The following is a 26,469-nucleotide window of genomic DNA, read 5'->3' as shown; positions in this document are numbered from 1 at the left end:
AGAAATCATTGACACAGAAGAGGAAGAAAGACGGAAAAAGTTGCTAGGAAATTAGAGACTCAGCAGCTGTCACCCAGTGTCTTGATTCTTGATTGAATCCTAGATTCTGTCTACTTCATCCCCCCCTTTTCTGAGACAGTCCAGTTGGGGAAATGTGAATCTGGACTGGATATTAGATAACAATGTTATGTCAGCTTTAGCTTTCTTGGGTGTGATGATGGTTCTGTGTCTATGAGGGAGACTCTTCTCACTTTGAGAAGACAGTTGAAGTGCTTGCAGTATGGTGTCTGCAAGTTACCTTACAAATTATAGCAATTACAGTAAAAAAAAAAAAAAAGCTGGATATGTGTAGACAGACAAAATGAATCAAGGTAAAGGGAATGGGATATTCACTTTTCATTAAAGTTTCCAGTAGCTTTAAAATTATTTTGACACAAAGAGTTGGAGAAAATAGAATTATGTCCTTGGGCACTTGGATCCTTGAGTGATAACGCTGACAAAGATCTTCCTTTAAACTGCTTATTTTACTGGTCTTCACGGGGATTGGGCGCTTAGATCACGTGGGTGCCTGAGTTCCCGTGCTGCGCTCATTCTCGGCATCGTGGAGTCTTTGAACTCTGTGTCCTGTTTTAATCCTTGGAAAATTCACTCTGGCTTCCGAACCCAGCCAGTGGAGCAACGATAAGGAATCCGGTGGATTGCCGCCTGTGTGTGGGCGGCAGAAGGGCTGTCTGAGATGCTGGACTTGGGGTGTCTGCCACACCCCAGCGACTTGCAGGCTTCCGCTGTGGCGGGGGTTCGGAGCTGGCGTGAGATCCCGTGTTGGGGTAGGCGGGCCCAGCCTGGCCTTCAGGAGTGCGTACGGCAGTCCGCGTGTGAATTCTGCATTGGTTCCTGGGAACCTCGTCTTCTTCCTTCAGGTCTGGATTATTTCTGGGAACGAGACTGTACCTGTTTGCCTCTCGAGAGACTATAGCAAACACGATGGTGTTGATCAAAATATCTGTAGTTTGGGAGCTTCCACCTGGCTGTCTTACAAGAGATGCTTCTGGGGCGGCAGGCCACGTTGGGGTTGGGCTTGGAAAGTGGGGGTGGCTGCACTGGTCACGAGGAATTCTGAGTGCATTCTCGGGAGTGGGCAAGGTGTCCAGAACCAGCGAAGGCATGGAGAGTGTGCCTGGGGGGAGGGGCACTGGAGCCCCCGGGCGCTGTGCCAACTTTCCCGTGTGATTCTTGAGGCAGGCTGGGGCTGCTGTGTGGGTTCATGTCCTTTTAACACACGTGGCGGCAGTCCAGGCAGTCAGGTAGCTGCCCTGAGATGGCCCGCCGCCTCCCGGTGGTCAGGTGGGGCACCTCCCTGACCCATTTTCTGGGGCGCTGATCTACCATTTACTTGGCTGGACACGGCTCACCTGCTGACCTCTGGCCAACAGCGGGAGTGACCCTGGAGAAGTCCCCTTTCATCCTCTCTGTGGGAGTCGTAGCAAAGGGTGAAACTGAACAGGTGGCTGTTCTGGGGTGGAAACTTCCTGCAAATTTCCACTGATGCTCACTATGATCTGTCAGGGTAGCTGAGGACAGAGGTGCGAGAGAGGTGGAGAGACTTGGCCAAGATCACACCTGTTTACTTATTTATTTTTTAAGTGTTTATTTATTTCTTTGGGCACACCAGGTCCTTGGCTTCAGCACGCGGGAGCCTCGATCTTTGCTGTCACGCGGGGCCTTCAGTTGCAGCACGTGAACTCTTATTGTCTCACGTGGGATCCAGTTCCCCGACCAGGGACCGAACCCCAGCCCCCTTCATTTGGAGCGTGGAGTCTTAGCCACTGGACCACCGGGGAAGTCCCAAGATCACACCTTTTGAAAGGTTGCACTCCATTTATACTTACTTTAAAACAGGCCATCAGTTCTCATGCAAATTAAGTGGGAGAGGAACCTTCAAGTTTTCTTATAATTGAGTAGATTGCAAACTGATTTGGAAGAGTATTGATCTCTGGAGATAAAGTTTAAAATTTTTTTTGATTGATTGATTGATTTGGAGTATAATTGCTTTACAGTGTTGCCACACGGTTATTTTACGTGATGTAGAACCTGCTAGGTAAATGAACAGCAACATAGGAATGCAAATATAGCAATTTTTAAAAATTTACTTTAAAATATTTTCAGGGCTTCCCTGGTGGCTCAGACAGTAAAAGAATGCGTGCAATGCAGGAGATCCTGGGTCGGGATGGTCTCCTGGAGAAGGGAATGGCTACCTGCTCCAGTATTCTTGCCTGGAGAATTCCTTGGACAGAGGAGCCTGTTGGGCCACAGTCCATGGTCACAAAGAGTTGGATGTGACTGAGCGACTAACGCTATTTTCAATTAGTGCTTTTTTATTTGGGGGGTGGGCGTTGTTGCGGTGGTCTCTGTTGCTGGACACGGGCTTTCCCTAGTTGCAGCAAGTGGGCTGAGACTCTGCTGTGGTGCTCGTGCTTCTCGTGGTTTCTCCTGTTGCCGAGCACAGGCTCTGGGACACATGGGCTCAGTAGTTGGGGTGCATGGCTCAGTTGCCCTGCTGCACGTGGGATCTTCCTGGACCAGGGGTTGAACCCATGTCCCCTGGATTGGCAGGCAGATTCTCATCCACTGTACCACCAGGGAAATCCCAGTTAGTGCTTTTTGATATCAGGTTGTTATTTCTCTTTACCTTATTAAAGCATCCGAGTGTGTATTTAGAATGGATATTTGGGAATTACAGAATTCTTGTCCTTTATGTGGGATTTTCTTTTTACCCCTCTCCTCTTGCCTTTGAAGAATGACAGATGTTTGAAACCACTGGAAGCTGTCTACACTGTCTGCCCTGGCGCGCCAACAGTCGGAGTGAGCCCCCACCCCACCCCCGGCCGCATCTCTGGGACCGTCCCCTATACTTGTGCTTTTCAGAGACAGCCTTGGTGTCCCCTTTGCAAATATTCTTGCTGAGACACAGCTCCGGCTGTGTCTGCACTTTTCCTGGTCACAGGCCAGGAAGTCCACTTGCTTTCTGCGCAGCCACCTGTCCCCTCCCCTCTCGGGCAGGTTCTAATCTGGAAGTGGCCTCGAGGAGTTACACTGCTTCACCTGACCAGTCCCACTAGGTGAGGTCGGTTGGGATAGACCAAGTGGTGGAAGCGGTTCTGTCCCAGAGCTGTTGTGTCTTTGCATCAGAGCCGGGTCTCAGCCCTGCCCTCACCTTCCCTGCTGCCTTGTCTTCTCTCCTCCTGCCCTCCTTACCTCAGTTAGCTGGGTCTCCTGGGTCAGGTACCCCAGACAGGGGGCTCACACAGAAGACAGCTGCTCTCAGTTTTGGAGGCCGGCCTTTGAGATCCGAGTGTCGGCAGGGTCGGTTGCACGCAAGGCCTCTCCTCTTGGCTTGTAGATGTCTGTCTTCACATTTATAAGGTCTTCCCTCTGTGTGTGTCTGTGTCCTCATCTCCTCTCATAAGGACATCAGTCGTGTTGTCTGGGTGCCCTCCCATATTACCGTCTCCATGTAAGTCAGATTCTGAGTACTGGGGTGTTAGGACTGCAACATACGAATCTTGGGGGCACGATTCAGCCATCAGGCCCCCCTTCCTGCCCACCGTCCCCTTCCACTCTCTTTCCTGCTTCCTGCCTTCAGTTGTCTTCCTCCCACTTCCTTTCCTTGACCTGTAAAGCATCCTGCACAGCTAGAAAGATCATGAAAGCTGAGAAATCTAAATGCCCGGTTTCTCCTTTCAGCCCTTCCATTAATTTGCTTTGTGACTTGAATTATTTACCCATTCTTCTGCCCACCCCCCTCCAGTCCCCGAGCTGTGTGGCATGTGGCACTGCATAGCATGCAGGATCCTAGTTCCCCAACCTTGCATCGAACCCGTGCCTCCTGCAGTGGATGTGCAGGGTCTTAACCTCTGGGCCGCCAGGGAAGTCCATGTCCACCCATTCTTGAAACATTGATTTCCTTGGCTGTAGGATGTGAGCTGTGCTTCCTTCTTCTCTTCCCTTACAGGACTGTAGTCAGGAGAACCCAGAATAAAAGCTCAGATTTTTAAATGATTTTAAAATAGGATATGTACCGAAGTGGTTCGCCATTCCCTTAAGATACAAGAAGGTCCTGACAAAGTATCTTGCAGACATGTCTACAAGATTATTTGGAGTGCTTGGAATTCTAATGAAAACAGTGTGTGTTTCAACTCTGCAAGGTTTACAATGGTATTGTTACCCTTCATTATATTATTAGCAGTCACTCGTGCAGGTTGTGGGCTTAGTCGTTCCCACCCCTCCAACAGTCTCACTGAGCTCAACCGAGCTCAGTCAGGGGTCTGGCAGAGACCTCCGCCCACGCCCACGTCCTGACTGACTGGACAGGAGTGACCTTTAGCCGAGCTGTGGCCTCCAGACGTGTGATCGGGCTGCAGGGTCAGAGCCACGCGTCTCGAGTGACGGTGGGAAAGGCACTTTGGGGGACACCCCCGGTGAGGGGGGGTGGGGAGCGCGAGCTCCGTCCCTGGGTTGTAGAGTTGCATGCAGTCTCTGCACTGCATGCGGGCAGACGCTGCGTCACATCTTTTATCTCCGCTGGCTCACCCGGGTTCCATCGTGTTGCCCAACAGCCCTCCGTTGCAGAGAGCAGTCAAGAATAGCCACAAGTTGAACTGTTGGAGAGCGGGTAGCTTCGCTGTCTCCTCCCCCGCTGCTGGTCTGTGAGACAAAGAAGTATTCTTTGAGAGAAAAGGCAGACGCCCCGCCTGCTGGGCCGTGGGGTGGGAGATGGGTTGTGACATGTGGGGCGTGCTTGTATTATAAGGTGCCCCTTGCCAGCAGGGTGACGTCAGCTGGTCGCCGTGGGCTGTGGTCAGACGGGAGACGGAGCCCACTGCCGAGCCTGGGGGACCGGGCCGCGGTTTTTATACTTCTTTGATTTAGGTTCCGACACGATAAAAGAGATGAGGAGGAGAGGAGAACATAAAATCTCGGACACAGCCAAGATGTAAATTGTGGCAGAAAACTCTCGGTTCATGAAAAATCCTCAGAAGTTACCAGTAGGTGTTAGTTGCTCAGTCATGTCTGACTCTGCCACCCCAAGGACTGTATGTAGCCAGCCAGGCTCCTCTGTCCATGGAATTGTCCAGGCCGGAATACTGGAGCGGGAGGAGTTATAGGAGACTCCTTAAACACAGACACTGTCATTTCAGCCTTGCGCTGTCTGACTGGTCTCCACAAAGCCACAGTGAGCGCCATGAGTTTGATTAATCTCCCCTGAGTTACGCCACAGCCATCAGTGCGGCACAGAGCTGGTGAGGAGGAGGCGTGATGGGGAGCTGACCCGGTTTTGGTGCCTGCCCCCGCGTTGTCCTGGGGTCCGTTTACCTCTCTGAACCAGCCCAGTTGTCTCCTCCGTGCTGAAGGTCTGAGTCAGACTCAAGGCTGCGATTTGTGGACCAAACCGCCTTTCTCCCAGGCCTCCGTTGACTAACAACAGCTTTCTTGTAGCGCCAAAATAAGGAAATGAAGCTGGACCACCGAGCCTGAGAAGGGTTCTTGGTTAACTAAACCCCCTTCAGCTGAGAGGTGAACTGTCAGGATCTCAGCTGCAGCTTTTCCTCCCCGCTCGTGTCCACTGTGCCCTGTAACAGTTGAGTGTTTCTCCATGCACCCCCTTTGGAAGATACATGTTATGGAGCAGAGATGAGAGCCAAAGGGGGGCCCTCAGGATGAGCTCATGGAACCACAGAATCTTACAAATGGAGGCTCAGGGGGCCTCCCAGAGGGTGCAGTGGTAAAGAGCCCGCCTGCCAACGCAGGAGGACCTGGGTTTGATCTCTGAGTTGGGAAGATCCCCTGGAGGAGGAAATGGCAACCCACTCCAGTATTCTTGCCTGGAGAATCCCCTGGACAGAGGAGCCTGGCTGCCTACAGTCTATGGGGTCGCAAAGAGTCGGACACGACTGAGCAGCTAAGCACACAACGGTAAAGAAACAGCCACTGTTGTGAGCGCCCTACAGCTAGGCTCTGTACTGGGCCTGGTCTAAGATGGACCATTGTGTCATGTCCCCCAAAGAAAGAAACAGTCCTCTTATCAAAAGATGCCAGCTGATGATGGACAAGTGTCAGTTTTATTATAGTGTAGGAAGTTGGGAGTCCTAGAAGCCTTTAGCCATAGCAGGAACATGACTCAAAGCTGTGGATTCCTGGGGCTCATCTCTCTCCCTTGATCTCTCTTCCCTTCGTCCCCATTCTGACTTGGAAAGCAGGATTTTCTTCTAATATCTCACCAGAATCATTATATAGCACATCATAAAGCTAAGTGGTTTTCTTTTTTCTTTCTCTCTGTGAAGCTTTTTTTTTTAAATTTGAAATTAGTATATGCTGACTCTTGTGAAATCTTGGGCCAAAATCCTTGCTCATCTTCAAAATTTGGAGAAATAATTAAGGAATACTTTTGATCCATTTACTGAAACCACTATCATGACTGGAAACAAGAACTAATTTTTTTACCCATTAGGTATTGTTCTTCGGTAACAGATACCTGGATAAAATTATCTTCTATTTAACAGGCCAGATAACAGTTTGAGTTGAGCTCCTTTAGTTATAATTGTAACCTCTTAAAAAAAAAAAAAGTTAAATTGACAGTTGTAGCTAAGCCAGCTTAGAAACTTAAAATACCGGGTTCCTCAGACAGCTCAAATGCCCTTCTCTTGTTCGTTCTTGACAAAGAAAGATCATTTCTCCTTTTTCAAATTACCAAACCATTGTGAGATTTGGCATACCCATTAGCGCAAAAGAAAAAAGCCTTTTATACCCCAAGATAAGTTCCTTTTGGTGTGTATTCTTTTCCTTCCCTGCTTGTGGTCAGAGTCTGTATAAAAATTTCATCATCTGTTTTTTTCTAACGGCACTTCACACAGCCTTCGGCATGTAATAGACACTCAAACACGGTCTGATTAAAAGCTGAGCTGGAGCTTAATAGGATTCTGATGAACCCAAGTGCCTGCATAACCTCAGGCTCTTCTGCTTTGTTTTTGCTTTTTGCACTTGATAAATATTTAGAAAGTTATCTGACCGTGACATAGTAGAGAGATAGCTATAATAACAAGAGGTTTATTTTTATTTCAGGGACAATTAATGGATGCTTGTTCTTATTTAACAGTGAATTGTGGAGACAAGGATCTCGTAACAGTGGGATCTTCTTTCACCTACTTATAAATACAGCTTTAGGGGAATATAATTCACATTATCATACCATTCGCCCATTTAAAGCACACAAGACGGTGGATTTTAGTGTATTTACAGGGCTCTGCGGACTTCACCACTTTTAGGAACATTGTCTTATCATTCCCAAGAGAAACCCTGCCCCCCCAGCAGCCGTGTCCCACCCCCGACTTCTCCCAGCCCCCAGTCGACTGTCTTTTATTTATTTTAAAACGAATCTACTTTCTGTCTGCACACACTTGCCTGTTCTGGACGTTCCGCAAAATGGAACCAGACGACACGCAGCCTTTCGGGTTGGCTTCTTTCACTCGGGGTCCTGTTCTCTAGATTCTCCCGTGTTGTGGCGTGAATCAGCGCTTCCTTCCTTCTCACAGCTGAATAACGACATTCCATCCTGTGGATGGACCACGTTTTCAGTATCTGCTCAGCACTGGGTATGTGGGCTTGGGGCTGTGAAGAGTGAAGCTGCTGTGAACGACCCTGGGTGAGTTGTGTGATTATGTGTTTTCATTTCTCTCGTATCTCTCTACCTTGGAGGGTGGTTGCTGGATCTGTGGTTAACCGTTTGAGGAGCTGCCCCACGTGGTTTTTCCCAGTACCTGCACCATTTCGCATTCACATCGGGAAGACGCGAGGGTTCTAAGCCGTCCGCAGTCCGCAGCCTCGCAGTCCGCAGCCTCGCGGGCACTTGTCCTCTGTCTTTTTAGCCCAGCCCCCCTGGTGGCTGTGAGCTGGTGTCTCACCGCGGTTGTGTTTTGTGTTTCCCTGACGGCTGGTTGGACTTCCAGGTGGCGCTAGTGGTAAAGAACCCGCCTGCCAATGCACGCAGACCTCAGAGACGCAGGTTCGATCCCTGGGTTGGGAAGGTGCCCTGGAGGAGGGCATGGCAACCCACTCCAGTATTTTTGCCTGGAGAATCCCAAGGAATGAGGAGCCTGGTGGGCTGCTGTCCATGGGGTCGCCCAGAGTCGGACACGACTGGAGCGACTGTCACGCACGACTGGTTATGTTGAAGATGTTTCCTCGTGCTTGCTTACTGGTCATTTGTAGACCTTCTTTGGAGAAAGTTCTATTCAGATCCTTTCCTGTATTTAATTTGGGTTATCTTTCTGTTACTGAATTTTAAGAGTTCTTCATATAAATATATACTCAAATTGATCTTTAAAAAATCCTTATTCTACTATTTTTTAATCTTTAACATATCCCCAAACTCTGTACCTGGCCATCCTGGCCTCATACACACATTGTCAGGATATCGTGATCCTCTGCTGTGTGGAACACGTTGTGGTCTGTGCTCCGAGGATAGGAAATGAATACAGTGTCCCTTACTTCAAGGGGCACAAAACCAAGTGGGAAGGGCCGTAGTGATAGATTTCTGTGTGTCAGGAAAAGAGGTGACTTTCAGATCGAGGAATCGAGGAAGGCAGCCTGAAGGAGGTGGCGTTTTTAGTTGGCCTTATGTATCGGATTCAATACCAGAAGATTAGGGGGAGAACCCGGGTAAAGATCGTGAGTTCTCCGTGTTGTGTGGTGACTGGTTAACTTTTAGGGCTGAGATTTTTCAAAGCCTAGAAAGAGGAATGCTTGGGAACACACCTGGGAAGCATAGTTGGGACCAGATGTTGATTGTGTGCGCTGGAGCATCCTGGATTGTGTTTTGTCAGTGCCTGGAGAGCCCCTGGCTGTTGGGGTGAGGGTGGGGCCGTGTGGAAGGCTGAGTCTGCAGAAGGTGCAGGGGCCCTGGGGGTGGGGTCACGGAAGGCACCACTGCTGTGTCTCCCTCTTAGAGACTGACGCGTGCTTTAGAAAGTCAAGAAGGGACTCCTGGGAGAATTGTTTAATCTCATGGTTTCCAAATGTATTTGACCGTAGCTTCACTTTTTTTTTAAACCATGTAAGATCGGAGGTTCATACTTTGGGTTTTGACGTCTTAGTTCAGTATTTGACAACTAATTGGTAAAGGACCTGCCTGCCAGTGCGGGAGGTGTAAGAAGAGGGAGTTGGATTCCTGAGTCCAGACAATCCCCTGGAGGAGGAAACGGCCCCCTACCCACTCCAGTATTCTTGCCTGGAGAATCCCATGAACACGGGAGCCCGGCAGACTTCAGTCCATGGGGTCACAAAGAGTCAGACACAACTGAAGTGACTTCGCACACAGCACAAGGTCTCAGTAAATGTTGGCTGGTTGGTTACCTAATAGATTAGAGGATTGTGGACCACAGAATTGGGTGTGAAGGAATGTGAGATGTTAGCTGGTCCACCCTCTGGTGGATGGAGGCCCAGAGTGGGGGAATGTTGGTCTGATTGGCAGCGGCCATGGCTCTTGCTACTGTTAACCCATCCACGTGTGACCTTGAGTGGGTCACACCTGTCACTCAGAGGAGTCCAGTGCTGACAGCAGGCACGTCCCCATCGTCTTTGGAGGATCCCCATGGGGAGCAGGACCACCCGTGCTTCCTTTGTGGGTCCTCTGCCCGCCAGTCCCCCCATCTCCAGTGTTGTCAAAAGACCCATTCCTGTGGACCAAGGCACACACCAGCGCCTCCGTTTGATGAACTTAAACGCAGACAAGCCCGAGAACTTGTACAAGGGTGGGAGTTGGGAGTGCAGCGGGAATGCAATTCTTACCCCAAGGGTTGTGCCTATCGCGTCACGGCGAAGGCTTGTGTGATGAGCGACTCCTCCTTTTTTTGGGAGCGACTCTCCCTTTGCTGCTTTGGTGGTAGTTCTCCATGGCAACTACTGTTGCCACACATCTGGCGTCTTAACAAAATGGCTCCCAAAGCCCAGGGGTCTACACGGAGTCCTCCTCAGCCCGCGTATCCTGCCCAGGACGTGGAGGAACACTGGGCGGAGCGCGCTGGCGCTCGGCCTTGTGGCTGAGGCTTTGTCTGCAGTTGCTGAGTTCCTGGGGGTCTTACCGGGGCTCCTCCAGAAGTTAGCCTTGCTGCTGATGCTCTGTGGAGGAGGGGCCGACTTAGGGTATTTTCTGGTTTATTGAGGTACAGATATCAGCAGTGCTGTTTGTTTAGACCAGAAATGACTTAACAGGAAGTGGAGGGTCAACCAAAATCCTGCTGAATTTCTGAGGGTAACCAGCCAGCCCAGGGCTTGTTTTTTTTTAGGTATTTTATTTAAGATGGAAAGTTCCAGTTTGCTTCGGGACCAGAACCCTTAAAAGAAATCCTGGCAGGAGGTGGCTTATGGGTGACCGTATGTTTGCTAGTTTATATCCTGCTGACTAAATTGGCAAAGTTTTTATTTTTCCTGGTCAACACGAAGAAGGTGTCTTGTGTTTTCTTAATTCCCCTCACTCCTTTCCCTAACGGGATCATGCTTGCCGTGTGTGTGGAGCGAGCGGCTTTTAGAACTGTCCACGCATCTGTGATGACACGAACATTAGTGTGGCAACAGAGGTTGCCTTTCTTAGGTTCCACAGGCCTTTATCCCAATATGACTCTCGCACGGTGACCCAAGTGGAAACAGAAATGGTCAGCCTGAGAGGCCAAATATCAGAAGCACAACAGAGGGGTTATTATTTGTGAGAATTTTAGGTAAACCCTCCCCCTCCCCCTTCCATGACTTAGAAAACTTGAAGTTTGCTCTTAAAAGTAACTATTACCTTTGATTATAAATGTTAGAAGGTACATAACCATTCTTATAATGAAAGGTTATGATTATTTTAATTCATAAGGAGGCCCAAAGTTAGCTCTTCGTTCAAAGCCTTTCTGAAACAGGAATGAAAAACACCCAAGATGCCGAATCAGATCGAAATGTGAACTCTGATGCGAGTGTCTGGCTTTGGAAATCTTTCGAGAACCGCACCCGTGCGTTAGCTTGTGACAGATTACACACGGAAACTTAGTGCTCATCATAATAATAGTGTTTGTAACATGAGGTTTTCAGTGTACTCTAAGAAAAAGTTTATTTCCCATTAAATCGTGTATTTTTGTTTATTTTAACATTGGGGGCAAATATGCGAACTGTGAGCTCATAAAATTTCCTTATTCTTAAAAAAAAAAAAATAATATGCCAAAAACATAATAAAAATGTAACAAGCAAGAGAAGTGAGGTGAGTGTTTTAATGACGCTACGGTTAGGTCATAATTTTAAAGATACGCAGTTGAATACCCACGAGTCAAAAAACCTTTCATGTTTTTAGTTAACTCCTGAGATGGTTCATGGTCAGCACTCCCTAGTTACTTTACTGCAAGTTTTTATTTTGAACTAGACCCTAAAAAGTTGCTGAAGGGGAGAGGATGGTTATGTGATGTGATGATGGAGGTGTTAGCTCTGGGAGGGGGTGATGCTTTTGCGGTCTGTAAGTGTATCAGATCAACATGGGGTTCACCGTGAACCTGTGCAACATTATATGTCAATTATATCTCAGTAAAGCTGGGGGAGAAGAGAGCGATTGTGCTGGGAAACCATGTTTATGTAGAAAGTCTGATGCTTGGCAGCTCACCCCGGGCCTGGGCCCGTTCTGAGCACACTAGGGCGGCCCATCACGTTTCCAGCAACTTCCCCCCGGGAGTCGTGGGGACGGGCGGGCGCATCTCTCCTGCCTGGTGACTGGTGACACGTCTCTGTCTCTGCACAGGTGAAGCTGCTCTCCGAGGGGAGCCCCGGCTGCAGACCCTCCCGGTGGCCTCGGCCCTCACCGCTCACCGCACGGGGCCCCCGCCCATCAGTCCCAGCAAGAGGAAGTTCAGCGTGGACCCCGGCGACGACGACCTGGATTGTGACGGTGATCATGCTTCCAAGATGAGTCGCATCTTCGCCCCCCACCTGTAAGTCCCCCCTTCTCTGCAGCCGGCCTGGCTCACATGGGCCTGTGTGGAGCTTCTCCGGCCGCTCTTTGCCGACTCTGAAGGGAGAAGGTGCCTGCTAGTCCCCCCTGCTCCCCGCCTGGAGGGGCCATTTAACTGGTTTTAATAACTTAGGGGAGGTGACCTCCGTCTCACGTGTCTGCCGTTCGCTTGCATTCCCCACCAGTGGTAACTTGCTTCAAGTGGCTTTGGGAGGTGATCGGGGAGACTTGCCTCCCTTGCCTGGTCCCTGCCAGGTGCTTCTTGGGGGGGACCGGTCCCCGCTGAGTGTCCTTAGGGGCTGGGGCAGTGACCACAGAGGCCAGCGCCTGGACCCTGGCTGGGAAATGGGCGGCTGCCTGAGATGTAGGCATGCAGGCTCACCAGCGTGTTCGTGGCACACAGCTGAGACCTTCCCATGGCAGAGGGTGGTTTTTGTGTTTGGGTCTGAGCAGGCTGGCTCCCGCCCTCCGAGAAGCGGTCCACAGGTGGCCGGTGGTCCTGGGGCTGGTTTGGGGGGGTGCTGCTCCCCTGTCTGTGCCCGCGCCCTGCAGGCTGCACGCGAGTTGCTTCAGTGTCCTCTTTTGTTGAGATGAGAGCTGGACTCTGTGTGACATCACCACATTTGTGCTGGGAAACCCGCATGCTTCCGTGTGCCCTATTTTTGCTCCCCCCACCCCCCCATTGTGTTTCTCACACGCACACCCTGCGGACGGAGTGGATACTGCTTCGTATGTTTGCTGGACTCAGAGACCCCCCTGCTGCGGGGAGGCTGTTCTGGCCGTCGCGCGAGGGTGGGTATGGTCAGAGTCTGGGGTCTCGGCGGAGAGCGGAGGTGAATGGCCCTGTTCCTTTCCCCTTGACACGCGTGAGTTAGCGCGCAGCGATCATTCAGGATGCTCGGCTTCCCCAGTTCTTCCGACGATGCTGCTGTTTGCTGGCAGGAGCGTGGAGCTCAGTCTGGAGGGGACCTTGCGTGGTCCGAGGGCGCCGAGCGCGCCAGCAGCCCTCGGCATCTCCGGCATTCCAGCGCGCTGGATTGTGTGTGCAGTCATAAGACAGCCTGACAGTGGTATTTATCCTCGGTAAATCACTGTAGTGTTAGTCAGAGGCTGAGCCTGCAGTCTGGAGCCCTGGAATTTGCTACGATCAGGAATCCAGCAGTAAGGCTCTGCACAACAATGACCTCTTGCAAACAAGGGAGGCTCATAACTTAGATGCTGGGCGTTCAACTGTTTGCAGTTCATTCTTTTGTCACTAGGAATCCTCTCTTTCCCCAAATCCAAATAAGAGATATTTGATCTTTTTTTTTTTTTTTTTAAAAAAAAGGGGGAGTTGGCTGTGAGATAGTGTGTTTTGTGATCAAACACGCCTTAGTTAAAATCCCAGGTCTGCTACTTACCAGCATGGCTTTGGACAGTCACTTCATTTATTTGGGCCCGGTACCCTTCTCTACAGTGGTGTGGCTGTAAGTTCATGTGTAGAACAGTTGTGAGCAGTAGAGTGGAAATATGCACGGAGTTGGGCACAGTACAATAGACAATTGATGAGAGTTATTGCTTTTATTATTAGAGTCCATTACTCAGATATCAGTGATGATGGGAAACCAGAGCACTGTTAATGGCGAATGTGATGTTTGAAAGTCATAACTGGGTTATGGGTTCACATTCATCCCCGCTTGCTTATTTCTCGGTGGGAGCAGGTTCCGTTCGCACAGGATGAGTGCTGGGTGCAGCGCCTGGCAGCTGGTAAGCAGAGCTTCCATCGTTACTGATGTTATTAGAATGTCAAAGCATTTAGAAAATGATCTTGTGGTTGCAAATATGACCTTGATGCACCGGTTCTGTGATGACACTGTAAAAATGTAAAGTGCCGGTAATAGACAAAGAGTTGTAGAGTTCACATGCAACTCACAATTGATGTCCTCATACCATAGGTTTAGAAGAACAGAAAAGGCAGCGCCCCCCAGGCCAACCCCCGGGACTTAGAGACGGAACACGTGCAGCGTTACTTGTTCGGCGAGGGGTAGCTCCTCATGACAGTAACATTACTGAGGTTTCTGTGCCTGTCTTCTAAGAGCCGAATGACTAGTTTTACAGGCAAGTGTAAAAGATAACTTCCCTTACGGCTCCATGGGGTAGGGTAGCTAGTAAGTGCGTTGCTTGATTTGGTGAGACGTTTGCCATGCACAGTGTTTTCCAAGAGCCGGATGATTAGTTTTGGAGGCAGGTTTAAAAGATACTTCTCCTCTTAGGACTTCGTGAGGTAGGATGGTTAGTAAGTGCGTTGCTTGATTTGGTGGAACGTTTGCCATTTAAACTGCAGTGCATCCCGCTCCTTTTTATTTCCGGTGCCTGAACGTTTTCTATACTAAACTGCAGATTCGTTATGAAGAGGACAGGTGCTCAGTCGCGTCTGATTCTTTGCGACCCCATGGACTATAGCCCGCCAGGCTCCTCTGTTCATGGGATTTTCTGGGCAAGAACACTTGAGTGGGTTGCCATTTCCTCCTCTAGACATGCGGAGAAGAGGGGGGTCTCAAGGATGTATGCTTGGCTGCATTTCACATAACCATCATATTGAGTTATTTTCCACTGGAGCGAGCTTGAGGCAGGGTAGGAAGCTTATGCAGAGTATGACTGACTGTCTTCTGCTTTCTTTAGGGAAGGAAGGGGAGAGAGCAGAGGTTCCCCTAGTGATTTCTCCAGAATTTGGAAATTGAGAATTCCAGGTCATTTGAACTGCTTATTGAAAGGGTGACCCTGAGAATATTTTTGGTTTGTTTGTTTGTTCTGATTTTTTTTATTGCCTAAGAAAAGCGTTAAGAACATGAATGTCTTGTTTGGGAAGTGGAAAGTACTCTGTCTGCCACTTAGAAAGAAAGAGGATTAAGGTATGAGGCAAGGGTTAGGGTGGGATTCGTCTTACGGGAACGAATTTCCTAAGTCATTTCATCTGTGACCCTGGTTTTCAAGCATGAGCTGATGTGGACGAGCTCTCCTGTCACCTGTCTGTCATTCGTATGGACTCCAGGGCTCCTTTTTTCTTAGGTGAGTTGTAACTCCCTGATTTTGGCAGATAAGAGCCCCTGCAACTGCCTCATGTGTCCTTCTGAGATGAGCCCCTCCCCCTCCTTGAAGCCCTTTGTTGCTTTCTGGCAGACCACATGCTTATCTTGTAAGCTTTCTGCACCAGCCATTGAATCAGCCATTTCTCGGGGCCGGGCGGAGCGGGGGGTCTGATTCCGTTCAGTGGGGAATGGTCTTTAGAAGCCGAGATCTGGGTGCTGAGTGTTACTGTGGTGTCACTGCCTCTAGACGTGAGTTGTTTCGTGTGTTAATAGTAGACAATGGCTGCTTGTGACAGTTCACATTTCACTTTAAATAAAGTTAAAAACTCAGTTCCTCAGTCACACTAGCCCCATTTCCAGCTCTATAGCCACACGTGGCTCTTGGCTACCACATCAGACAGCGCACACACAGAACATTTCTGCCATCACAGAAAGCTTGGTTTCTAAACTCAGTGGAAGGAGCTGGGGAGTCCTGGGTTCACTTTAATACTGCAATTCTAATCCAACTCCGCAGAGCTCTTCCTCCCCTCTCCCAATCCATCTTCATGTCTCCATGATTCCAACATCGACTCCTTTAGTGTTCCGTCCTGCGGTACACGTCAGAGTGGCAGAATTGCTGCGCCCTTGCCATTCTGAAAAACAAACCTGCTAAGAAGAGTTTAAGATCTGTAGGTTTTTTTCCCTACCCTGTGCTGAGGAACTCTTTTTGTATAGAAGAACTATACAAAAAAGATCTTCATGACCCAGATAACCATGATGGTGTGATCACTCACCTAGAGCCAGACATCCTGAAATGTGAACTCAAGTGGGCCTTAGGAAACGTCACTATGAACAGAGCTCCTGGAGGTGACAGAATTCCAGTTGAGCTATTTCAAATCCTAAAAAATGATGCTGTGAAAGTGCTGCACTCCATATGCCAGCAAATTTGGAAAACTCAGTAGCCACAGGGCTGAAAAGGTCAGTTTTCATTCTACTCCCGAAGAAAGGCAATGCCAAAGAATGTTCATACTACTGCACAATTGCACTCATCTCACACGCTAGCAAAGTAATGCTCAAAATTCTCCAAGCCAGGCTTCAACAGTATGTGAACTGTGAACTTCCAGATGTTCAAGCTGGATTTAGAAAAGGCAGAGGAAACAGAGATCAAATTGTCAACATCTGTTGGATCATTGACAAAGCAAGAGAGTTCCAGAAAAAAATCCACTTCTGCCTTACTGACTATGCCAAAGCCTTTGACTGTGTAGATCACAAAAAACTGGAAAATTCTGGAAGAGATAGGTATACCAGACCACCGTACCTGCCTTCTGAGAAATCTGAATGCAGGTCAAGAAGCAACAATTAGAACTGGACATGGAACAACAGACTGGTTCCAAACAGCGAGAGAAGTACGTCAAGGCTGTGTATTGTCACCCTGCTTATTTAACTTCTATGCAGAGTACATCATGCGAAATGTTGGGCTGGAATCAAGATTGCTGGGAGAAATACCAGTAACCTCAGATATGCAGATGACACCACCCTTATGGCAGAAAGAGAAGAAGAACTAAAGAGAGCCTCTTGATGAAAGTGAAAGAGGAGAGTGAAAAAGTTGGCTTAAAACTCAATGTTCAAAAAACGATCATGGCATCCAGTCCCATCACTGATGGCAAATAGATGGGGAAACAATGGAAGGCTTTATTTTCTTGGGCTCCAAAATCACTGCAGATGGTGACTGCAGCCATGAAATTAAAGGACGCTTGCTCCTTGGAAGAAAAGCTGTGACCAACCTAGACAGCGTATTAAAAAGCAGAGATGACTTTGCCAACAAAAGTCTGTTTAGTCAAAGCTGTGGTTTTTCCAGTAGTCATGTATGGATTTGAGAGTTGGACTATAAAGAAAGCTGAGTGCTGAAGAATTGATGCTTTTGAACTGTGGTGTTGGAGAGGACTCTTAAGAGTCCCTTGGAAGGATTGATGCTGAAGCTGAAACTCCAATACTTTGGCCACCCGATGTGAAGAACTGACTCATTAGAAAAGACCCCCATGCTGGGAAAGATTGAAGGCAGGAGGAGAAGGGGATGACAGAGGATGAGATGGCTGGATGGCATCACCAACTCGATGAACATGAGTTTGAGCAAGCTCTGGGAGTTGATGATGGACAGGGAAGCCTGGTGTCCTGCAGTCCATGAGGTTGCAAAGAGTCAGACACGACTGAGTGACTAAACTGACCTTGCCGAGGGTGTAATTACAGTAGCCTCTTTGAAGTATTAATACCAACTTCAGAAGTTACTTTACCACCCCTTTCAGTGTTGTGTTTATTAACATCTCTTTGTTTGTTGGCACTCAATTGGAGATTTTTTCCATCCTTGTTGATTTCACTTTTTGAATATGTAAAATATTAGCATGCTTCTAGAAGCCAAGGTTGTGTAATCGTATCAGCATATATGTGAGTCATTCTGCTGTACACCTTGAACTTTCACAGTGATGTCTCGTCAGTTATATCTCAATAAGACTGAAAGAAAAAAAAGTCAAAACCATACTGAAAAGTACTAGAGAAGTGCTACCCCCTCCCTGTGTCCTGAAAAGTACTAGAGAAGTGCTGCCCCCCCGTGTCCTTCACCGCTTTTGTGCCCTCCCCTGGAGGTGATTACCCTTCGTGTGTGTGTGTGGAAATAAGCAGGTATGTGAATATTTTCTGTGCCTTTATTTCTTACACACACAGTGTCATATTTTATATATTCGCTTGAGCTCAGGTATTTTCAGTGATACATCATGGACATCTCTTCATGCCAGGTCCTCATTCTTGTTCATGGCTGCGTAGTACTCCATGGCGTGCATGCGCCAAGGTTGGTCCAGCCAGTCCCCTTTGTTCAGATGTTTAATTTTTTATAATGATACTGTTGCAGTGGATAATGTTGTCCATTTGTGACATCTTGTGTATTTGTAATACAGTTTAAAACTCCTGAGGGCTTAACAGTTGATGCGTGCTAAATTTATACTGGTTTTGAGACTTGGTGTAGGCTGCTTGGCTGGTAGAGCCTGGTGAGAGCTGTGTGCTGAAGAGTGCCGTCTCCCCCGTTTCCACCTGTGTGTGAGAGTGATGGATGTATGACCTGTTCACTGTCACCTGTGAGAGGAAGGGAATGTGTGTACTGAGTGCTTCCTCTGTGCTGACCCTCCCTCTGCCAGACGCTCTGTGTGTTACCTCATTTAACCCTCACAGCCAATGTGTCCCTTTAAGATGGGGGGCGGGGGGTATGTGTGTGTGTGTCAGAAGCTGAAACTGAGAGGATAATGTGTCCAAAGTGACAGCGATCGAGCTGGGATTAACCGCAGCACTGAAAGCAGTCATCACGTGATCATGTCACACCTGCATCTCACCTGAGACGGGGTGACATGCCGCTAAAAGACGAACATCACACCGTTAGGGTGACACTTGAGCCTTCTCGTGTGTGGCGTGTGACAGGTGCTAAATCATCCCTGTGTTGAACTGAAAATGAGACCCACTGTCTGGAGACTGTGCGTCCTGAGCTCATACCCCGTGGGAGGAGGAGCTCTTTGTGATCAGTGGCGTGTACACGTGCTGAGTAGTTGCCCCTGGCCTCCGAGCGGGGCAAAAGCCCTAAGTGCCCGCTGAGGTCAGAGCCTCGGTCACTGGCCTGGTGCCGTGAGGGCTGCGCCCGCCCAGCCCATGTTAACAGTTCACGCTGAAGGAGGCAGGGCCCCGCAAAGGACCCCCGCCCCCCTGGCGGTGCTGCTACTCTGAGCTCCTGCCCAGGGTGACCCGTGGCCCCCGAGGCTGTCTCCCCGCCGCGGCCGTGCTGTCGAGGTCTCCCTCGAGTCTGAGGGAGCCGATCCCGCGTGTCCTTGAGTGCTTCTCCAGGGTAGGGTTCTCTGCTGCTGGTCTCCTCCCTTCTCTCCTCTTCCTTCTCCCTTGCTTATTCTCTTTTTTTTCCTCCCTTGGCCTTAGTCACTTCCCTCCTGACCCCATAGGAATGAACAGAAAAAGAGGGGGAAAACCAGGCTCAAAACCAGTAATTCCTACAGTGACCAGCAAGTTGCAGGAAGCCCTTTGAAATCAAGTTCTGGGCATGTAATAGCAGCTGTGCTAAAACAAAGAAGCCTCACTGATTACTAAAACGAGCATTTTCCCTGCAGTAGGGTCGATGGTATAGATGGCACCTCGGGTGTGCAGGAGCATCTAGTCCAGTGTCTCCGTGTTCCTTGGCAGCATCACCACACTTCCTTTGAGTCTCCGTTTCTTGTGTCTCTTTAGTACCTTTAGTGGGGATGTGTATGGACACGCTTTACCAAGGGACTGTTCATTCCACAAACTTCATGAAAGTAGAGGAAGCAATTCCTCATTTCAATTTAAAACTAGAGCCAGAGGGAATGGAGACTGCTGCGGCCACTGTGGAGAACAGTATGTGTGTGTGTGTTGTGTCTGACAGTGCGACCACCGTGGACTGTAGCCCGCCAGGCTCTTCTGGCCATGGGATTCTCCAGGCAAGAAGACTGGAGTGGGTTGCCATTTCCTTCTCCAGGGGATCTTCCTGACCCAGGGATCGAACTGGGGTCTCCTGCATTGCAGGCCAATTCTTTATCAACTGAGCTATGAGGGAAACCCAAAATCAACTGTAGTGTAATTAAAAAAAAAAAAACCAACTAGACCTAGAGGAAATTGGAAACTTGGGGCTATTTTTGTACCTTGACATACTAGCAACTAGGGCTTTAAGGGTAAGCAGTCACATGTATTTATTATGTAAACAGTAATATGTATTTACAGGCAGAGCGTGTTAGTGCTGTGTCCATGTCTACATAAGCCTTGGAGAGCGTCAGACTTTTCATTCCTGAGAGTGGTTATAGATCAGGATTCCCAGGATCCAGAGAATCACGAGAGCCTTTGTATTAGGGCTTGGTCATGACCGTGACTGGCTGTCAAGCCTGATTGTGTACTGAGCAGTGTGCTGAGTGCTCCGTGGGCATGATCACTCCGTGCGTCATCTCAGCTCTGAGATCCTGTGATTGCCCCTCTTTTGCAGGTGGTAAAACTGAGAGGTTGTAACTTGCTTGAGGTCACGAAGCTAGCTGGTTGGTAACAGAGCCAGGAATCAAAACCCAGGCTGGCTGTTCCTGCAGCCAGCGCTCTTAGGAACCATCTTAGAGCCATACTGAAAGGCACACGTGTCCAGCAGCTGTGAATTGGCTGATACAGGACCTTAACGCCTTGTGGTTTGGGATGATGTGCTGTGCGCGCGTTCTCAACCCAACGGAAGGATTCCGGGCAATGGCAGGCGGAGAGTAGGCCGCCGGGGCAGCAGTGGCTGGGTGCAGGGGCCTCGGTGAGGAAGGGCTTGTCGTTAACTGAGAGAGTGAGGCGGGTCCATCCGCCCTGCATGGCGAGGCTTCCCTTCGGGGTGCTGCTGCTCCCCCTCCCCCTGAAGACGCCGAATGGAATGGGGTCTCTGTGCAGGTGAGAGCCCCACGCAAGCCGGGAAGGGTTTCTTCCTTCGTGCTCAGGAAAGGGCTGTTGGAATCGTGTTCTTGTCTAAGGTCTCTCTGTGTGCTCAGTTGCTCGGTCATGTCTGACTGTGACCCCATGGACTGTAGCCCACCAGGCTCCTCTCTCCATGGGATTCTCCAGGCAAGAATACTGGAGTGGGTTGCCTCTTCCTCCTCCAGGGGATCTTCCCAAGCCAGGGATCAAACCCACATCTCCTGTGTCTTCTGCATTGCAGGTAGATTCTTTACTTAGTGAAAGTGAAAGTCACTCAGTTGTGTCTGACTCTTTGCTACCCCATGGACTATATAGTCCATGGGATTCTCCAGGCCAGAATACTGGAGTGGGCAGCCTTTCCCATCTCCAGGGGATCTTCCCAACCCAGGGATTGAACCGGGTCTGCTGCGTTGCAGGCAGATTCTTTACCAGCTGATAAGGGCTTTCTACCAGGGAAGCCCTTACCTGCTGAGCCATCACCAATATTATCAGACCAATAGAAAGTGAAAGTCACTCAGTCGTGTCCGATTCTTTGCAACCCCATGCAATTCCAGTCCATGGAATTCTCCAGGCCAGAATGCTGGAGTGGGTAGCCTTTCCCTTCTCCAGGGGATCTTTCCAGCCTTAGCCTAAAACGTTCAGGCCAGGGCATTTTATAATCTGCTTTAAATACGTGAAGACACTTTTTCTTTCCCCTCTCCAGATTCCATAAATCAAGAATTCTTGAAATAGAATCCCTCAAACTATGTGCATTCTCTCTTTGTCTCCCACATCTTTCTTGGCATCGTCTGAACTTGGGAAGTTTTAGCCCCCAGATTCTATCTTCTGTGCTTTCAACACACAGGCGTGCGTGTCTTCCCACAAGTGTTCTGGGGTTTAAGAGGATATTTTATGGCCTTTAGTTTCAGTTATCCTAAATAACTAACTCTGAAATCCTCCTTAGTGTCTAGCAAGTATGTGTATTCATTTTGAAAGGAACAGGAGAAGGGAGCCTGGATCTGTAATGAAGGCTTTGGTTCAGGGAGGTGGAGCCTAAGAAGTGCTTCTGGTGGGGCTGCCTTGGCCCTGCCCTGGGGGTGGGGTGGGGTTTGCTGCCTGCCTGGGGTGGAAGCAAAGGTGGTTTTCCCGCTGCTCTGCAGGCCCTTAAAGGCACAGCTGTGTGCTGCCTGCGAGTGTTTTGCTAATGAAGTGTGGTACCTTTAAAGAAAGGTCACAGGCCTGACCTGTGTTGTGTGGGTTTCTTGTTTGTCAGGCTGGAGGCATTTTCTCATTTTCACAGTTCAGCCGAAAACAAAGACCTCCTTATCCGAGCCGGGGAGCCGTGCTCTTAAGAGCTGACATCAGCCTTTTCCCAGCAGGCAGCGTTTCTGCCTTAAGAGTCTTTGCCGAGAGCTGGGCAGGCCGACGGCCGCCCTGCCCTGGGTTTCTTCTGGCCGGATGACACGCAGGGTGAAGAAATGCCAAGCGTGCCAGCAGTCAGGGCAGCAGAACCCAGCGCTCTCGTCACGGGTCCCTTCTTGTCTGTTCCGCGGACCTCTGGGCGCCTCCGTTTCACAGAGCTTGTGAACGTTGGGCCGAGGACCTTGAGAAAGGAGGACTGGTTTCCTAGAGAGGCGCTGAAGGGCCTTTGGGGCCTGTTGGGGAAGCCTCATTAGCATGTGTGAAGACACTGTTTAAAGACAACTCTAAAGTTGGGGGTGGGGAGTGTTTTTGGTGGATGGATTAAGTCAGAGGCGTTTGTTGAGAAGTTGAGGAAACAAAACCACACAGGGTTTGGTTCCCCCTCCTGCCCTGACTCTCCGGGTTTTCCGGGCGCTGTTTGCGTGAAGATGCTTCTGAGCTGGGGACACCGACAGCAGCCCTGTGTCCACGCGGTCGGACCATCGGCCTTGCTGCTCTGAGGACGCAGAGCCAGCCTGTCATGAGGTCAGGGCCTGGCACTCCTGCCTGAGGACCAGGAGGACTGCTCAGAAGTGGCCTCGCGTGAGAGTCGGGGTGCTTCCTGGACTCTCCCCTAGGATCTCACCTATAAACCCGTCGCCTCCTGCGTCCCTGCGTGTCCGAGCCCTGAGTTCTGCGTGTGGGGTAGTTTTTGTTTCATAAACGGCAGTGTGCGGTCCCCTAGCGTCTTCACTAAAGCTTTGGGTTCAGGCACACATGCTGTCTGCCTCTGCCTCCACCCCCGTCTGTCTTCCCACTCCTCTCTCTCTCTCTCTCTTGAAATTTCTCCCCAGATTGTCTCTAAAGTATGATTAAAGAGCTCCGTGTTGCAGTCAAGGGGTGGGTTAGGGACGTAGGTCGGAATCCCGCCAACCAGCAGATCCAGATTTTGGGCCCGGGTCCCTGGCCGCACCGGAGGCCCGCAGGAAGTGGAGTTTGCTCCCCTGCACTCTCCTCTGACTTCTCTGCCTCCCGCCTGCCTTCCCTCGACAAGACCCCAGGAGCTCCTAGTGGGTCGGGGCACTTACTAGGGAGCCCGTCGTCGGCTCCACCCTCTTTGCTCCCCCAGCCTGTCCCTGTGGTTGAGCCTGTCCAGGGAGGGTTTGGGCTTTTCTGTCTCCTCAGGAGTTGTATCCTCAGGACCGCCCCTCAGGAGTTGTATCCTCAGGACCGCCCCTCAGGAGTTGTATCCTCAGGACCGCCCCTCAGGAGTTGTATCCTCAGGACCGCCCCTCAGGAGTTGTATCCTCAGGACCGCCCCTCAGGAGTTGTATCCTCAGGACCGCTCCTCAGGAGTTGTATCCTCAGGACCGCTCCAGGACTTGGAGCACCGTTGCCCTTTGAGGACCATCTTGCCTCAGTGCTCGAGGGATGGGGAGAGTGTTCCCCAGCCAGAGTTTGGGAAGCACCTGACCCGGGCTCCGGGGTCTGCCCGTGTGGTGGGCGTGAGGCTGGCTCTGAGAGTCTGGGGTGCAGGGAATCCCCAGCGTGACTCGCCGTGGGATCCTCTAGTCATGAGCCCTGTCAGCAATATTCTAGGGAGCATGCTTGCCAGGCCATGTGGGCATCTTATCTGGTCTCAAAGAAACGTGCACACGCGCGAGGCTCAGGTGCCATAGGGCTTAGATTGGTGACGACGCGATCCCTTGATTTGGGGTTGCTGGGTGCCAGCTTCCATGCTGGGTCTTCCAGGGAGAGTCCCTGAGGCCGGAGAGATGGGGGAGCCCAGCCCCTTCTCCCTGACGGTGTGCCCCTCCCCGGCCTTCCGACGCTGGCTTCTCCACTCTGAGCTGTTTCCAGGGAACAGAGCGTCTCCCCTTCCGCATCCGCACCCCAGTCCAGGGCTGTGATCCCGAGCGTCAGCGGTCACGGAACTCCCATCCGCCCCTCCCTGGTGCCCTCACGACCCCAGGCCCGGGGGGACCCCTTGCCCGGCTTCCTCGCCCCCTCTCTTGCCCTCGCAGGCCCCCCTCCTGGTAATCTGGCTCCTGCACCTAGGCGCTCTCACAGGCTCGTCGTCACCGCGTGTTGCGGGCCCCATCCTGCTTACTGCACCAAGCCCTGGAGGGAGCACATGGGCCAGGTCCCGGCGTGAACGCCCACTGGAGGTGGAGGGTTCCCAGGCCTTTGTGCCCGGCCAGGGCTCAGCCTCCGTGCCCACGGAGCTGTGTGCCTCTCTGGCACTGTGTGTCCCCCTGGTCCCCCCACCTGGAGAGCTGCCCCACCGGCGTCGACCTCAGAGGTTCCTGTCTCCACCAGCGCTTAGCCAGGCCTGCCCCTGTCTCCATGGCGGGGTGTTTCCACTTGCCCTGGAGTCACCGCCATCTCTTCCGTCTGCTTTCCCACGTGTGATCATTGCTGCCCCTGGTGAAATCTGGTCGCCCTGGGTGTCCTCTGGGAGGCTCCTGGCCGTGGCCGTGGCTTAGACCCCCGTTCCCACGGCAGCGCCCTCTTTACTGGTCTTGGCACTTAAATGCTAAGGAAGGTTTCTGGAGCTTTCCTCTCTGCTCGGAACTCTGCCGGGGCCCCTAGGCAGCCCCAGGGAACTCTGAGCAGACCCCCGCCTGCAGGAGCTTCTGACCCGCTGCTGAGGCATGCCCACCCCCGTCCTCGGTCCCTGTTCCTGCCTCCTCCTCTCGGCAATGGGGGTTCCTGCTGCGTCACCGCAGACGCTTCTGTGTACAGAACAACGCTTTGCTGCTCCTGACCCAGGTCTGTCCCACCCACACTCAGCACGGTGCCCCAGGCCTTCCAAGCAGTAAGGAAGCGTTCACGAGAAACGTGTCACTCTGAGTGCACTGTCGACATCCTTCCGTTTGGAAGGGATGGTGAGAATGACTTTCAAACACGTGGTAAGTCCTGAGTGGCACCTCTTCCTGTGCCTGTGTTTTTTTCCTGTGAACCCTTGATGTTTAGTTCAGAGACCCACCCCCCCTCACCCCTGGGACAGACTCCCACTCCCGCTGCTTCCCCTGCTTTCCTTACCGCTCCTCCCCGCTGTCTCCCCACAGTCTGCGCCCCCCACAAGCAGAAATGTGCAGGTCCCTAGTATCTGGGCACATGCACGCTTCGTATAATCTGGATCACTGCCTCTGCTTGAGATGCAAGTTTTGGATCAAATGCTCTTACCCCAGTTGTTGACTGCGAGTAATAAGCCTCCAGAGTTTACTGTGTGAATGAATCCCCCCTGCTCTTCTTTCTGTTTCTGCCTATGCACCTCGCTTGGATCCCAGCGTGGGCATCGGGTGAGGTGTATGGAAGGGAGAGATCCAGTTCAGATGGGGGCCTCTCGCAGGTTAGGGGATGGCTGGACCCTTCTTCTCAGTGGAGAGAGTTAGTTCTGTCCACACTAGAAAAGCAAGCAAACCCCTGCCCAAGTGTTTACTCCTTTTGGAGTCTTCCCAGATCTACCTAAAAGGTTCTCAAAGCTAAAATGTTTTTCAGCTATCTTAAAATAGAACTGTGGTGTTTATTTGTGGGAGACCACTTTGGGTATTGGGCTCCCTGGGATCAGTGATAAAGAACCCGCCTGCCAGTGCTGGAGACACAGGTTTGATCCCTGGGTCGGGAAGATGGCCCAGAGAAGGAAATGGCGACCCACTCTAGCACTTGCCTGGAGAATCCCATGGACAGAGGAGCCTGGTGGGCTACAGTCCACAGGATCGCAGTCAGACATGACTGAACAACTGAACAGCAACAACTTCGGGTGTGTTAGCCCCAGAGCAGGTTATGTCAGGCGACTAACGGGAGGCTCCCTCTTCTTCGAGACACAGGAGCGACCTTGGCAGTAGAGACGTCGGTGAAAGGCGTGATGGGCACGTGGCTCCGTGATCAGCCTGTGTGTCTTGAGCGCCTCTGTGGAGGGCGTGGCCGTGTTCATGGGTGGGCAGTGGCTCTAGCTCCTTTTTGACAGTGAGATAAAACCCAGGCTCTTCAGGGTGACCTGCAGGGACTGCGGTGATTTGTCCTAAACTCCCTTGCCCAGAATTATTCTCCTTAGATGGCTTCCTTGGACTGTCAGTCCACACAAGTCTCCTCGACCACGGTTATGTTAGGAAGATACCCAAACGCCCGCCTTTGTGCCAGCTGCACATGGTGTGGGAAGAGACCTCCCCGGACCCACGGTGGGCAGCCTGGGTGGCCCTCCCGCCTCGAAACGTCCGTCTTGAAAACAGCACTGTCACTGCCCGGGGCGCCTTAGCGTGTGTGGCGTGGCGCTCACCACCGTCTCCTGGGCTCCCCTTCACGCCCCTGGCCGCCTACGCCACCGCATCTGGTGGTCATGTGACCTGCTGTCCTCCCAGCGCCCCTCCCGCCAGCTTCGGGAAGAGTTGGGATCCACAGACAGAAAACAACCAGTACCGAGCACACACGTGTGTTCACTAGTTGTGAACCCTGCGGCCCCGTTCGCTTTCTGTCTGGTGTGTGCCGCGGACAGCGATGCCGTCTAACACCCCACGTGTG

General features: G+C 51.0%; 1 protein-coding gene across 11 annotated transcripts in view; it reads left to right on the top strand.

Annotated features, from left to right (window-relative positions):
• Positions 1-26,469, top strand: part of VGLL4 (vestigial like family member 4) — a 156,590-nt gene that overhangs the window by 108,370 nt on the left and 21,751 nt on the right. For 6 of the 11 annotated variants that reach the window (XM_070360454.1, XM_070360452.1, XM_070360453.1 and 3 more), the window contains one exon: positions 11,816-12,005. In XM_070360454.1, coding sequence (XP_070216555.1) covers positions 11,816-12,005 — 190 coding nt within the window. Of the gene's footprint in view, positions 1-615; positions 921-1,672; positions 1,868-11,815; positions 12,006-26,469 lie in introns of those variants that run through there. The other 5 variants (XM_070360450.1, XM_070360449.1, XM_070360448.1 and 2 more) reach the window with 3 other exon arrangements.

The sequence above is a fragment of the Bos mutus genome, chromosome 22 (assembly GCF_027580195.1).
Source record: "Bos mutus isolate GX-2022 chromosome 22, NWIPB_WYAK_1.1, whole genome shotgun sequence".
Lineage (NCBI taxonomy): Eukaryota > Metazoa > Chordata > Mammalia > Artiodactyla > Bovidae > Bos > Bos mutus.
Note: the sequence above shows the minus strand (reverse complement) of the source record. Positions and strands in the feature narration are given on the sequence as shown.